At 39.7% G+C, this 16,202-nt stretch overlaps 1 protein-coding gene across 1 annotated transcript in view; it reads right to left on the bottom strand.

Moving 5' to 3' along the window:
• CSMD1 (CUB and Sushi multiple domains 1) overlaps positions 1 to 16,202 on the bottom strand; it is a 3,308,788-nt gene that overhangs the window by 114,245 nt on the left and 3,178,341 nt on the right. Inside the window, exon 55 of the mRNA XM_069726899.1 lies at positions 12,535 to 12,723. Coding sequence (XP_069583000.1) covers positions 12,535 to 12,723 — 189 coding nt within the window. The remainder of the gene's footprint in view (positions 1 to 12,534; positions 12,724 to 16,202) is intronic.

Raw genomic sequence — 16,202 nt, 5'->3', positions numbered from 1 at the left:
CAATAAAAAAATAATTTTATGAGTCTATTTTCATTTATTTTGAGGTATCGTCTTATTTAACATAGTTACTTAAATTGTCAGAAAAGGTGAAGTCCTATGACAAAACGGAGGTCATTTTCGGATTCAGTGCACTTAAAAACATAAAGATTATGTGGAATAATCAAAACAGCTCTTGAAAAAATTTTTTTTGCAGACCTGTGTTATCTTTCGAGTCTTATGTCATTAGTGAAACAGGTTGAAATTTATTAGCATTATTTGATTCAACAAAATAAAAAAATGGAAGGTAAATTTTTGTTTAGTAAAATAGAAAACAACAATTCTGCCATTGTTGGATTTTTTTTCCTGGCATTCAATAATTAAAATGATAGCTCAACATAATTATGGTGATGCCAAATTTATGATCTTTATTACTTCTTTGTACTTTAAAAAATATAAAAAAAATATTTTGTCTTATATGGTGAGCTTCATAACTTTCAAAATTTGTATTAGTGCGATTCTGTGAGGACCTGCTTTTCTGTTATGCGAGTTGTAGTTTTTTTTTCATTTTTCACATAAATAATTTTTTTCTTCATATGGTTTTTGAAATGTTAATAAATAGCATAATGTATTAATAGTTCTGACTTTTTGTATGTGGGAATAACAATTGTTTATTTTTTAGATTATGTACCTAACAGATAGGGACAAAATGTGATAAAAATTATTATATTTATTGATATGTTCCTGTCAGGGTTGGTATTTTAAGCTTATTGCTTAATAAGAAAACTATTATGGTACAAGTTGTTAAACTACTGCAATCAGCATTATCTAAGATCCTGGAAGTTAAAGGGAACCTGTCACCTGAATTTGGCGGGACTGGTTTTGGGTCATATGGGCGAAGTTTTCGGGTGTTTGATTCACCCTTTCCTTACCTGCTGGCTGCATGCTGGCTGCAATATTGGATTGCAGTTCATTCTCTGTCCTCCATAGTACATGCCTGCGCAAAGCAATCTTGCCTTGCGCAGGCGTGTACTACGGAGGACAGAGAATGAACTTTAATCCAATATTGCAGCCAGCATGCAGCCAGCAGGTAAGGAAAGGGTGAATCAAACACCCGAAAACTCCGCTCATATGACCCAAAACCAGTCCCGCCAAATTCAGGTGACAGAGTCCCTTTAAATGCAAATGTGGTATAACAAAGCCAGCCCCTGCAGTATAGATTTCTGTCAGAGGGCAGGTGGCGCTATAGAGTTCAAGTCCTCTTTTTCTCGGAAGAGGCAATTTCCATATAAAATTTCCCAGAGGAGCATTGCACAGCGAATAAGCCTCCTTACTTTGGCATGCCAGAGCTGGTATGTCACCCCCCACAAGGAGAAACGTTACCCCTTAGACCCAAGTCCAGAGCCTCTCAACTAGCCAAATCAGTTCTCATACTTTGCATTGACGAGGGCCAATAGCCTGAAATACCGTGTCTGCATATTGAGACTCTGATTTGGCTTTTATCCTAAGTCATATTGCAAAACTCGATAAAGGGTTAATTGTGACTTGTAGTTTTGCTTCTTCCAACAGGTGGGGCTATAGAGTTCAAGTCCTCTTTCTCCATCAACTATAGTCATGATCAAATCTAAGTAGGCCCTCTAAATTCTAAGGACATAAATAAAAAACTGATCCTTAGTAGGTCTTAAAATTAGATAGATTCAATTCAACATGAGATAAAAAAACAGCACATGAAAAATTATACCACGTTATTCTGTATTTAAAAGAATTAGGACAAAATATGGACATGGTGAGTGAAGTACACCCTTACTGCTTTCATAAGAAATAAGAGGGTAAGTAGATGTCAGATGCTGTTAATCAAATATTCTGCATTAAATGTTCATCAGTAAGTATGACCACCTCTACAAAAACAGAAGTTTTGCCAGTTTGCTTGTGTGGAGCATTCAGCAGTTTATCATCTCAATGCCGAGGAAGAAAAATATTAGCAATGAGCTCCAAGAAGCAATTGTTGCTGCTTATCAATTTAGGAAGGGGTTAACAGGCCATTTCCAATCAATTAGGAGTCCATCTGGAATGCCCGCTGTAAAGATCCCTTTCCCAGGTAAGGTTCGTAAGCCTTCCTTTTCATGCTTTTAAGCAAGTCCTTTGTTGCCTATGGCTTCTGTCAAGGTCCTCTCTCCGGGCCTGGGACAGAACCTGCATGGTAGGCGACTTGAGCCTTTTTACAGAGTCTCTGGCACGATTCAGGCTCTGTGTGTTGCTGTACCTTCAGGTTGGGATGCAGAAAGTCGAAATAAAATCTGCTGTCCTCCGATTCTGCTGTGGGATATAGAGTACGACACAGCCTCTGGCTCCCGGTGCCCGATTCCTGATTCCTGTGCTTCAGCTTGGAAGGAGTGCAACCGCAGCTCCCTTCTAGCTCCTTTCTTCTCCTGTGCTTCTCCCCTCTGGCACTTGCTATCAATGCAACCAGTCTGCTTCTCTTCTCCCTCTCTCCTGGAGCTGCAGCACCACAAATGTCTGCACAGCCCCAAATCTGCTCTCACTCCTCTCTTCTCCAACTGCCTTCTCCTCTGGTCTCCCTGGATCAACTAACTAACTCCTCCTCCAGACCAGAATATATATATCCAGGGAAACTTCCCCTGAAACGAGAGCTCCCCATTCTGGCCTGGAATCATAAAGTGTTGCATGTAGGTGTACTACTTGTTAAAGGGATTGCTCCTTGCTACCAGGCATGACATCACCCTCCCCGAAAGGAAGGCAACATCACTGTAACAACCCGTTACCTGGGATGTTACACATCCTTCTGTAGTGAGAAACATTATTTACAAGTGGAAAACATTCATGACAGTTGACAATCTTCCTCCTAGAAGAGAATATTCCAGCAAATTCACACCAAAAAAAGACTATGCAATAGTCAGAGAAGTGACAAAAAAACAAGAGCTACAACTCCAACTCTAAATGCCTCAACATATTAAATGCTCAGTTCATGACAGTTAATCTTGCAAAAGACTTAACAAGTTTGTCTTGTTTAAAATATTTTACAGTAAAAAGCTTATTTGTTAAAAAATAACATGGCAGCATAATTAAAGTTTTCAAAGTTACATGTGAACAACTGACTTTTGGAAAAATTTCTTTGAACAGGCAAGATTGAAATGGAGATGTTTGTCCATTATGCTCTGTGTTGTTTTATGCACTGGGCCCGAGTTTTGGTTCCGTCTCCCCCAAAAAAAGTGAGATTCAAATTTTCACAAAGTGGATATACTGCAGTCCTGTTAGTTTGTCGTAAGTCAGCCAGCCACTTTCTGCCACTTACATTGTGTTGCATTACAGGAGTTAGCTTGCCCTGCTGCTAGAGTGCTATTAGAATTTTGTCTTCAGTGCTGCTGGTTCAATACTTACCGAAAAAAGGACACGTCTGGCTATCCAGAATGTTGATGATCTAACCTTCAATAAAATAAACCAATCATGGATTTCAAATTATTTTACCCCACCTTCCCCTGCTGACACGTAGCTTGCCTGAGAAATGTCTTGCTTTTGGCCTCCTCTTACGGACTTCACCAATTCCTCCATTTGCAGCTGCTGAATGTCCACCATAGGCCATTTTTATACCTCCCTAAATGGGCTGACTCCCCCCAGAGGGCCGTGGTGACCACCTGGCACCATCACCCGGGCGAGTGCTGTTTGCCTGGACAGGTGGGTGGGCCCACTCTTGGGCGACGACACTGGCACAGGGTCCCTCATAGTACAAGGAAGTGTCTCTGACGGTGGTGGTGCGCAACCAACGTCAGACACACCGTCGTAATATGAGGGGCCCTGTGCCCACGAGAGTGTTCCCCCCCAGCTCGAACAGTGCTCTACCACTTGCCATACTTACCTCTCCCTGCCCCACCACTGTGTAGTCTGTGCTGTTAAATCCTTCAATGTAACTGCCAATACAAATTTGTTGAAATTATAGAAGATAGTTAAAATATACAGGGGCCCTGGGCTCCATTTAGACCAGTTAATACTTTGTGCCTACTACCACTGTCTGCTACTCAGCAGAGGGGCCCACCCCTGTACCTAGCTATGCCACCTGTTTAGTCCTGTTACCAATTTTGAACTGCATTTAGCCTACTTTATTATTTGGGCCTACTAACTGTGTCTGCCACTCATTACAGTTGTCCTCCACTGAACAAAGCAATGCCGCCCGTTTAGTCCAGTTACCAATTTTGAACTGCATTTAGCCTACTTTATTATTTGGGCCTACTAACTGTGTCTGCCACTCATTACAGTTGTCCTCCACTGAACAATGCAATGCCGCCTGTTTAGTCCTGTTACCAATTTTGAACTGCATTTAGCCTACTTTATTATTTGGGCCTATATCCGTGTTTCCTCCTCATCCTGCCCATTGCCCAGCCACTGCTAGATGAGACTGCTGGTACATTGACCCAGACCACTACATTCCCCTTTCACTCTACACAGCCAGAATCTGACCCTGCTGAAAGTCAGGATCCCCTTCCCGCATACTATACCACCTTACACGGGGGCAAAGAGGAAGGTGCAGATGAAAGGGCAGGTTCCTTCATCAGGTGGGGGGCATACTCATTGGTGATGTCACTGGCACAGGGCCCCTCATAGTATGTAAAAGTGTCTCTGCCAGTGGGAGGCGTCACCCGCCGTCAAACACACCGCCATACTATGAGGGGCCCTGTGCCAGTGCCATCGAGTGGGCCCCTGCTGCTTGCTCTGGATCACAACACTTGCAAGGTTGAAATACTTACCTCTCCCTGCTCCACCGCCTTGACGTATTCCGCGTTTTCTGGGCCCACGAAAATCTTGAGCCAGCCCTACCCCCCACAACTTTAGCCAAATGACCCCCAGTTTTCAATGTCTAATTATTATAAAGTAAATTAAGATTGACAAGCTTAAGTAATAAGAATTGATGTTTTTGGCATTAAAATGGGCACTGTAGGTGTTTTCCTGTCCTCCACTCATTGCCGATTTTGATTCCCCATTGACTTGCATTGGGTTTCGTGTTTCAGTCGGCCCCTGACTTTTCGCAATAATCGGCCAATTTCACCCGACCCGACCTTTGACAAAGTAGGGTTTTGCGAAACCCAACTCGATCCGAAAAAAGTAAAAGTCGCTCAACTGTAGTCAATGTTAAGCAGCAACTGCAAAAGCAAGCAAATTTTAAGGTGTATAAAAAGAGAGATAAACTCCTGTAATCCCAACGTATTGTTACCCCTTCATAAATCACTGGTGAGACCACATTTATAATATGGGATCCAGTTTTGGACTCCACATTTAAAAAAGGATATTCAGAAATTAGAATCAGTTCAAAGGCGGGCAAGTAGGTTATTACAAGGAATGGAAGGCCTCTTATAGGTTGATAGGTTGGAAAATTTAGTCTTGTTTAACTTAGAAAAATGACTCCTCAGAGGTGATCTCATTTACATGTATAAATATATGTGTGGTCAGTACAAAGGACTGGCACATGACTTATTCCTTCCAAGGACCATACTAAGGACCAGAGGGCACTCATTACGGGTGGAAGAAAGGCAATTCCAATAGCTAAATAGGAAATGGTTCTTTACAGTTAGAGCAGTCAGACTGTGGTATACCCTACCACAAGAGGTAGTACTGACAGACACTATAACAGCTTTTAAAATTGGGTTGCATGAGTTCCTTAATACACATAAAATTGTAGGTTATAGTTAATTTAGTGATATAATTGGTGGAGAATGGTTGAATTTGCTGGACCTAGGTCTTTTTTTAACCTATGTAACTATGTAATCCTCTCAAATTGAATCGTAGAGTATTTAATTTCATTGGGACCTGCAAATTTAAGCCAATTCAACTCGAAGTTGATCCTCCATGAATAAATGCCCTTATTTCTATTTGGGAGTATTCAATGAAATGTACAGCTGTAGTAATTCCTAACCTAATGCACAATGTGTAAGCTATACCTTAATGCAGAAAACTGTAATTCGATACTTTACACAACACAAGCCTACTGTCATTGACTTGAGTTATCATTTTCTTCATTAAGGCATCTTGCTGTGTCTTGTGCCCAATTTGAAAACGCCTCATCTTTGCCTAGATAGGAAGCCTCTCATGTATGCTACTATATAGGCATACAGTAGCATTGATCAATTATTGACTCCTAATGTAAAGAAATACATATTTCTGTATAAACAAATCATATCAAAACATGGTATGCTATCTAATTAATTAATATGCATACTATCCTAAGATAAGCCAAAAACCACACTATTGTAGTATGCTGGATGCATGGGGTCTTGTTGATATGTTCATCATTTGCATAACAGATTTCTGTTAAGAATAAAGTAAAGCTGAGAAGTAAACATAATGTAAAGATAGAATAATCATATGTGACAGACTCCTTTGAAGAGAATTCAGATACATAGCTAATAATAGAATGTCTTTTTTATTTTTGTAAGCAGTCATAAAACCACCTAAAAGCAATTACTGTGCTAAATTACTAATGAGACCATTTTCAAACTACTGTAAATAATTTTCCAAGGGATGTTTAAATTCCCTGGATCTCTTATAATTTTGTCTTAATGACTAAGGTAGATTGAAAAACGGCACAAGGGGAAACTAAAAATAATTTAATTGTTGAGTTCCACAGACCTCATTTCCTTAAAAACTGTTCCAAGAGCAAACAGTGATGCAGGATCAATTAAAAAGGGTAAAAAATATACACAGCTAAGTTATCAGCAATGTTCTATTTCTTGTTCATTCAAAAAAAAGGCAAAACTCCATTGTTACAAGCAACCTCTTGTGATTGCGATGTTTCATCCTTTATGTTTTAATTCCAATTGTTTGCTTTCTCGCAGGCTGTGTTCAATACCGCAGTAAATCATGTCTGCTCCATATTTCTACTGTTACAAGAATCTTAACTAAAGTGCACTTTTAAAGAAATTACAGATAGCAAAACAACCTCTTTCATTCCCCTTGGAATTTCAGGAACTGTCTACATGTATCCAATTGTTTCATTTTGTTTGTCTTTCTCTATATTTTAACCCTGCAACTGAGTCATTGTAGTAGCATAAACAACGCATTTATGTGAAATGTTATTACACCAAATCCCCACTTATAGTTTCCAAATAATACATATTTGGAAAGAATGTTTCAAGGTCAAATGCTATCAAATTGATCGACTCACAGCAGCAGGGCATTAACGTACATTATACAGAACTTTTAGAAATGATATAAACGCAACAAAGATTTCCATTACTAAAAGATAAACAATGTCATGATCATCTATAAACATAATAAAGCAGTCGACATGGGATTCTTTTTAGCATATAAAGTTCATGACTTTGAATTCACAAAGTTATTTACAAGCTGTACTAAAAGTAAATGCTGCAATTGATGGCGTGTGGATTAATGTATGGTTATGTCTTTGCAGAAAAAGTAGTTTTATTAGTTTGGTAAAATACTGCAAATACTATTATTGATTTCACTATTATTTTCTACTTTAGGAAGGACTTAGTGGAATGTAGGTTTAATGCTTATATATTTTACAATTTGTATATTCAGATAGTAAATTATTGAGAGTTGTTTATTTAGATGAATAGTGAAAAACTGCGAAACCTTAAACAGTAAGAGAAATTACTTATGGAGACACTCTTCAAATGGAGTCAGTACGCCCAAACTTTATAAACTAAGCATATAGACTTATCTAATATATAATTGCCTAGAATACTACTTCCTGCAATTTTTGCCAACTTCCGTGGCTTTGTCCGGAGCTAATGTCCGGAGCTAATGTCCGGAGCTAATGTGCGGAGATAATGTCCGGAGCTAATGTCCGGAGCTAATGTCCGGAGATAAGTGACGTCAACAGTGTCCAGTGTCTGATTGGTTGCCGCCTGCTGCGAGCGACCAATCAGAAACGTGCCGTACTGTGACACACTCCGCCCGCCATTTTGGTGTGATTTTTGAATTTTTACCTCACAGCAAGTTTCTACTGCGTGGAGGCGGGCCCAGTGAATTTGCTCTTCAAGCTCCTGCCGAATTTCGTCAAAAAAATGATAATACCATTTACCAAAACTATATATATTTAGTTGTGAAGTGGTTCAGTGACATTTTCACACCAATTTTGAACTTTTGTTTGGTGTTTTCTTCATATACTGCCTATTATTTTTGTTCTTTCTTACTATTATTTATTAATTGTATTATTCTTACATTTGAATAAATAAAGTATATATGGATTCTAGACTCCCGTTTCTTTAGAATCGGGCTGCCATCTAGTATGGTATATAATTTGTATAAAAAATCACACTGTCTTCAATAGAATCACTGTTGCCCTTCTGGAGAAAGTGAAGTGCAACCAATCATGGAAATTAGGGTGCTCCGTTGAGCCTCGGTGCAGTCAACAGGCTTGGTTCAACATTTTGACCACTCGTTTTGCATGACCCAATCTCCCTCACTGGTGATTAACAGCACTTGGTTGCTTGGAGCGAGTCCTGTAGAGAAACATCAGGTAACGCAAGCCAGTGTCAATGAGCAGTGAGGGAGGTGTGTAAAACCAGTGAGCCTCATGGTCACATTGAGGAATCAGCAAACACACTAATGTTCAGTTTTGAAGGCAGAAATTAGAACACTAAAGGTGCAATTTTTATACTGGTTATATACCCTAAAAAGTTTATACTCCCACTTGCGGTTGACACACTCCCTTAAATTGAAAATAACACAGCAATGCATAAAAAAATCAGACAGTATAATTAATTATGGCTCCCTGAACAAGTGTCCTTCACCTTGTTGCTATTTCCATCCAGTGTTTAAAAACGGAGTCTCTGTCTCTGCTCCTTGTGCCTGCTATTGAATTCAGTGCCACATGAACAGCACTGCATCCAATCACTGAGCTCAGTTACTGTGTTTTATTAGATGGCACAAGCCTCTCAGAGCCACTGAGCTCTCTAATTAGCTGCAGCGCTGTCAATGTGACATCAGTTCTGCAGATAACTGCAGACGCAGGAAGCATGAATGGAGATTCAGCCCGGAATTATGGGAATATGAGTTTTTTTAAATAAACTTTGCCTGAGGACACTAGTCTTCTATAAGTGTAAAACCCTTTCAACTAAAATATCAAATGGAAACTGTGCAACTGCTCCCATTGTTCACATTGGATTCTTTATCAACCGGTCCAGCCCAGCCGTTGTTACTCCTGACAAGTGCAGGTGGCAGTCCAGGGGTAGGTTCACAATGTTTTATTTAATGTGTGGAACCAGACTCAGAACATCACCTAAAATTAAAGTGGTAAGAAAGTCTGGTGGCAACTGATACATTTTTGCTAAAGTTTTGCCATCAGTTGTAATGCAGTAGTATCAGGATTAAAAAAAAATCCACTTGGTGCAATGGATACATGTTAAACAATGTAAGTTGTCCTTTTCAAGGTTTTAAAATATAAGCAACCTTCACTCCTAGGCCATGTTCACACAGTGCGTTTTTTACTGCGGAACCGCAGCGGTTTTGCCGCTGCGGTTCCGCAGCTGTTTTCCATGCAGGGTACATAACAATGTAACCCTATGGAAAACAGTCACTGCTGTGCACATGATCCGTAATTTCGTTTAAAAAGCCGCGCAGAATAGCTGCGGCAAAAAAGAAGGAGCATGTCACTTCTTTTTCCTGAACCGCAGCGGTTCTGCACCCATAGACCTCCATTGTGAGGTCAAAATCGCAGTAAAACCCGCAGATCAAAAATATATCTGCGGGTTTTACTGCGATTTGATGTGCAGAACCGCTGCAGCAGGAAGTGCGGGGGAGCGGGCGGAAGTGCGTGGGCGGAGTGTGGCTGCCCCCCCCGTGCTCCGATCCCGCCCCCCGTGCTCCGATGCCCCCCCGTGCTTCGATGCCCCCCCCAGTGCTCCGATGCCCCCCCCGTGCCCTAATCTCCCCCCCTTATACTTACCCGGCGTCCCGGTGTCCGTCCGGCCGTCTTCTCCCTGGGCGCCGCCATCTTGCAAAATGGCGGGCGCATGCGCAGTGCGCCCGCCGAATCTGCCGGCCGGCAGATTCGCTCCAAAGTGCATTTTGATCACTGAGATATAACCTATCTCAGTGATCAAAATAAAAAAATAGTAAATGACACCCCCCCCACACTTTGTCACCCCCATTGGTAGGGACAATAAAAAAATTAAGAATTTTTTTTTTTCACTAAGGTTAGAATAGGGGTAGGGGTAGGGTTAGGGGTAGGGTTAGGGGTAGGGTTAGGGGTAGGGTTAGGGGTAGGGTTAGGGGTAGGGTTAGGGGTAGGGTTAGGGTATTTTCAGCCATTTTAGCCCTAAAAAGCTTCCTAGGAAACGCACAGTCTCTGCATAGAAAACTGCATAAAAAAAGGATAAAAAAACGCATCAAAAAACGCATCAAAAAAGGACAAAAAAAGGACCAAAAAAAGGACCTGCGTTTTCTGCCAAGAGCTGCAGTTTTTTAAAAAAACTGTCCTGAAAAAAAAAGGATGGAAATCCTGAACGTGTGAACATACCCTTAAACTGAGATCAGACTTTTTTGGTGAGACTTAATCTATTTGAGAACATGTCCTAATAGTAAACAAATATTTTTGTAAATATTATATCAATCTCTGTATCTATCCATAGACAAAATTGTTGGCACCCTTCATTTAAAAAAAAAAAACCACAATGGTCACTGCAATAACTTGAAACTGACAAAGTAATTTTCTATTTAATTTTAATGAATATCACCTAATGGAAATCAGTCATCGCGTTTGAATTGTGATTCAGCAGAAAATTTATAAAAAGAAAAAAACTAATGAAAATTCCTGGCAAAGCTGATGGAACCCTTAATTTAATATTTTGACGCACCACCTTTGAAGGCAAACAAACAATTTCTGGAACTCTCAGCTCAGTGAGACATCTGCACCTGTTCACAGGCATTTTGGCCCACTCATCATAAGAAAACTGATCTAGCTGTCTCATGTTTGAAGGGTGCCTTCTCCAGAGGCATGTTTCAGCTCATTCATTATTCTACTGCATCTGGCACTATGTGCTAGATGCATCCCCAAAACATACCTTAGCCTCCCTCATGTTTCTTTTCTTCCTATATTTGATTTTTACATCTGAGAACAAAAAGCTGGTATTACTTGCCAAAAAGTTCAAGTTTTGTATTATCTCTCAAGGGGGCATTCCCCCATTAGCTCGTGGCTTGCATTTTGCACTACACATTTTGACAAATTCTAGTCTTTGGCCAAGACAGCAAACAATGTTGTAATCTGACACTCATGTACCTTGTCCTTGGAGTTCAACTTTAATCTATTTGGAATTTGTTTTGGACTCTTTGGTTGCCATTCAGGTTATTCATCTCTTCAATTAGTCTACAATTTCCCTCTTTCAACCATGTCCAGGGATGTTGGCTGCAGTCCCATAGACCAAAAATTTCTAAATGATATGTGCAAGTGTACTAACAGGAGCATCAAGCTGTTTGGAGATGTTCTTACAGCCTTAACCTTTAACATGTTTGTCTATAATTTTCTTTGTAGTCTACTTAGATAAGTTAGATAACTCTCTTTTTAGCTTTGTTTGGTCCATGTTGGGTGTGGTACACACCATGATACCAAACAGCTCAGTGACTACTTTTCACCTTTTAAATTGGCAGACTGATAACAACTTTGTAGACTCTTGATGCCAATTACTGCAAACAAATGAACCTACAATAGCATTATAAGCACAAAGTAAAAGGCCAATAAGCACAAAAAATGTCAAGAAAACCTACACAAAGAATGTGTAAAGCTCAATATATCAAGAAAATGTAAATTTTATTAGGATTACAGTATTAAAACCAATATGTAAAGCATACAAAGTTTAGACATTAATACTATAGATTGGTTGGCAATAACAACATGCGCCCATTACGCAGAAAGGGAAGATCAATTAGAAAAAGTTTATTGAATATAAGAAAAAATCTCAGGATTGAAGATGGATGCTTCACATAAAGGTAGAGGCCCAAAGTTGAAAATGCCAAGCTATACAGTTATAGATATTCAATGAAAGAAATACAGTATATAAATACAGAAAGTAAAACAATAGTGTAACACAATGATAAAATTGCAGTGGCATAAGAGATACCTCACCAATTTATAAAAAAATACATCCTTGCAAGAAACACCTTAATTTAACATGTCCACATGTTCAAATTATTTTCAATCTTTTCTAGGGTTGCCATCATTTTTGTTCATGCCATGTTCTTTATTTTTTTTCTGTTAAACCACAATTCGAAAGCAATGTTTTATTTCCTGTATTTTATATTCAGTAAATATAAATAGAAAATTACTTTTGTCAGTCTCAAGTTATTTTAGTGATCATTTTGTTTTTTTCTTACTTTAACAAAAGGCTACCAACAATTTTATTCACATGTGTATTATATGTATAAATTGTATTTATTTTATGAACATTAATAATTGTGTTAGAACATTTTAATACATTTTTATACCATTTTGTTGGTTACTTCTCTACATGCAGGGTTACTGTTCTGAATACGAAATGCAGGAGACCAGAATTATTCTATTAATAAGATATGTATCCATGCAGTACTTACGGATGCACTTCGGTAATGATCTGTCCCACAAGCCATTTGCCTTGCAGTTGAGAACAGATGATCCCAGAAGATAGTAGCCTTTTTTACAGTGATATGTCACACTGATTCCATAGCGGAAACTCTCAGGATAGTTTTGTTGTCCATGACGAATTGCATTTTCCACAAAACCTGGGTCTGTACAATTTACCACTATAAAAGATAAGTAAATACAACATTTTCAGGCCGACCATGCACAAAGTAAAAATAACCTAGCGTTACATATAACAATGGTTGTTGCTTTTTTTTAGTCCTTTAAAACTGAACCCAAATGTGTTACACTTCACCATTCCGAATATTAAAGAAATACATAGACAGAAAATGACATTTTTTAACTGTAGCATAAACTTCATTTTAGGCCCCCTTCTCAAGTTGTATAAAGCCTGTATCATAAAAAACAGTTCTGGTGTCATCAGTGTTTTGCATCAGTGTGTCATCAGTGTGTCATCAGTGTTTTTCCGGTATAGCAAAATAGATTAATAGATAAAGCTCCACCTATACTTTGCAATGTTAAACCCATACAGCACACGGATGATACGCGTGTGTGGTACGTGCTTTAAACCGACCCATAGACTTGTATTGGCCATTGTCATATATGCGGCCAGAAAAATATGGACATGTCTCTATGTGGTTTACATGGACACGCAGCCCTTGTAAAAACATGGACGTGTGCACAGCAGCATAGGTTGTAATGGGTATGTGTGGTATCCCTGAAAAAAACAGATGCCACACTTACTGCAAACATGGACATATAAAGAGAACCTTACAGATATTCATTTGCTTCTCATAAATGCATTCCTCACATGTCTCTCCACATATTTGAAAGCTTTAAATTGAAATAAGAACATCTATGTAACGTCAAATAAAATTTCCAAAAATAATCATAATTGAATTTTGTAAAAGTTAAAATCCGTTGCTGAATGAAATGAAAAGTTTTTCTTTGGTATAGACCATGAAAAATATGACAAGATGCAATAAATGTTAGATAAATTTATTATCGGCTTTACATCACAAATATTGTGTAACAGTCACAAATTATGCCGTACCCCGAGTCTGCAAAATGACTTAGTTGAGGTTTAGCAATTGTTTTACTAGTTGCATTTAAGAATTGTAGCCATGACAACAATATTGCTGGCTGTTGCCACAAAATACTCAACAAGAGCACCTATGTAAGAACTTAGATTTTTATGGTTGGGCAGATTTTGTCAAAAGGAAAGAATTTAAAATTTGTGATAAATCTTATTAGAGAAATCTGTTTATTTCTCCTCCAGTATAGGAGCTAACGTGGGGCCTATTACACAGTAATTTGGCAGACATTATACAGTTTGAGGCTTACTGTGGGGCTCATAAAACAGTTTGGAGGCTTATGCAACGACCATTATACAGTTTGAGGGCTAATGTGGGGCCCATTATGCAGCTGGAAGCTTGCGTGAGGGACATTATACAGTTTGGCGGTTAATGCCAGAGCAATTAAATTTTAGATTTGATATGATGTAGGCGCAGAGTATTGGACAGTAAACAAGGAGTATTGGGGACAGCCACAGAACTGAATGGTCAGGTATGTGTTATTTTCCTCTTAACCATTTGCCAGCCCTCTAATGTTCAGCAAGATGGCAGCTGCAACAGGCCACCATTTCACAATGAGTAAACAAAAATAAATTTATTCTCCAGAATGCAGATTTGTGTAAAATTTGAGAATTCAATTCCAATAAATTTGTTCATCTCTAGTTGTCTGTCTTTTACACTATTCTGCTGTCACCTATGCTGATAGTCCATGGTCAGCTATGCATCTACTCTGAGTCCATCATGTCATCTATACTGTAATACTGCTTCCTTTGCTTTTCATGCACTGCCAGACATCTAACTAGACTTGAACAAATTTTGGAAAATTCAGTCGTGATTATGATCCGTGGCTAATATTGTTTTTGCAGTGTTCGCTGAATACAGCCAAATGTCATTGGAGTCAATGAGAGTAGAAATGAAGGAATATGTTCAGAACCGATCATCAAACATAAATTTGGATTGAATACAATACCAATATGATACGAATATGGCAAATTCAAATTTGGTGACCGATTCCAAAGATATTCGCTCAACTCTACTCTTAAACTGCCTGTCCCTTCTCTCTACTCAATAGCATAGCTACTGTGGGCAGAGGTTGTGGTTTCCCTGGGCCCCGGTCTCATAGGGGCCCACTCAGAGCTACGCTACCCTTAGCTATATCAGGGTGCTGGGCAAGCCAATACAGTTAAGCCCTGTGTTAGAGCAGGGAGACATGATCTACCTGCACTACCACTCTCTGTTCTGTAGACCATAGATTGCTTTAAGCCTGATGTCACCTGACAATACAAAAGTAACATCGACCCTACAAAAATTACCCCACATGCCGTGGCCACAGGTCAAGTGTATAGACTCAGGCAAAGTACCAGAATTAGTGAATCTAATAGATGTGCCTTTTCTGGGGCGACTGCGAGTTGCTATTTTTAAGCTGAGGATACATATCCATGGCCCATTAATAACCTGAGAATACATGCCCCCAGTTGTCTCCTTTAGCTTGACTGGCTGTCAAAATTGGGGGAGATCCCAAAATATTTTCTTAAAATATTTATTTAAATAATTTAAAAAAAAATGGCTGAGTTTTTCCAGCAAGATGGTGCACCACCACATTATGGGTGTCAGGTCTGAGCATTCCTACAAGGAATCTGACCCCCTTATGCTAGCATTTCTTCTGCAGTGTTGCTATCAGTGTGTCAAGAGTGGAAGAAGAGCGTTGCATTGACAATCCAACAAAATGGGCAGCACTTTGAACACATTTTATAAGTGGTCATATACTCATGAAAGACTAAAGTTATGTTAAAACCAAGCATACCATTGTTTTTCTTGTGAAATTCTCAATAAGTTTGATGTGTCACATGACCCTCTTCCCATTGAAAAAAATAAAGTTGGATCCAAAATGGCCAATTTCAAAATGGCTACCATGGTCACCACCCATCTTGAAAAGTTTCCTCCCTCTTATATACTAATATGCCATAAACAGGAAGTTGATATCACCAACCATTCCCATTTTATTTAGGTGTATCCATATAAATGGCCCACCCTGTATATATATACCGTATATACTCGAGTATAAGCCGAGATTTTCAGCCCATTTTTTTGGGCTGAAAGTCCCCCTCTCGGCTTATACTCGAGTCATACCCGGGGGTCGGCAGGGGAGGGGGAGCGGTGGCTGTATAGCTATACTTACCTACTCCCGGCACGGTCCCTGCAGTCCCTACTTCTTCCAGCGCAGCAGATTCTTCCTGTGCTGAGCGGTCACATGGTACCGCTCATTACAGTCATGAATATGCGGCTCCACCTCCCATAGAGGTGGAGCCGCATATTCATGACTGTAATGATCGGTAACTGTGACCGCTCAATAAAGGAAGAAGATGCAGAGGTGGAAGAAGCAGGGACGCGCAGGGACCGCGCCAGGAGCAGGTAAATATGCCGGGAGGGGAGCGCTGCGTGATATTTACCTGCTCCTCATTCCAGTGCGGCTCCGTCTGCAGCGTCCCCTGGCTGTGATGCTCAGGTCAGAGGGCACGGTGATGTAGTCAGTGTGCGCCCTCTGCTGAGCGTCAGTGCTGGAGACG

The sequence above is a fragment of the Ranitomeya imitator genome, chromosome 5 (assembly GCF_032444005.1).
Source record: "Ranitomeya imitator isolate aRanImi1 chromosome 5, aRanImi1.pri, whole genome shotgun sequence".
NCBI lineage: Eukaryota > Metazoa > Chordata > Amphibia > Anura > Dendrobatidae > Ranitomeya > Ranitomeya imitator.
Note: the sequence above shows the minus strand (reverse complement) of the source record. Positions and strands in the feature narration are given on the sequence as shown.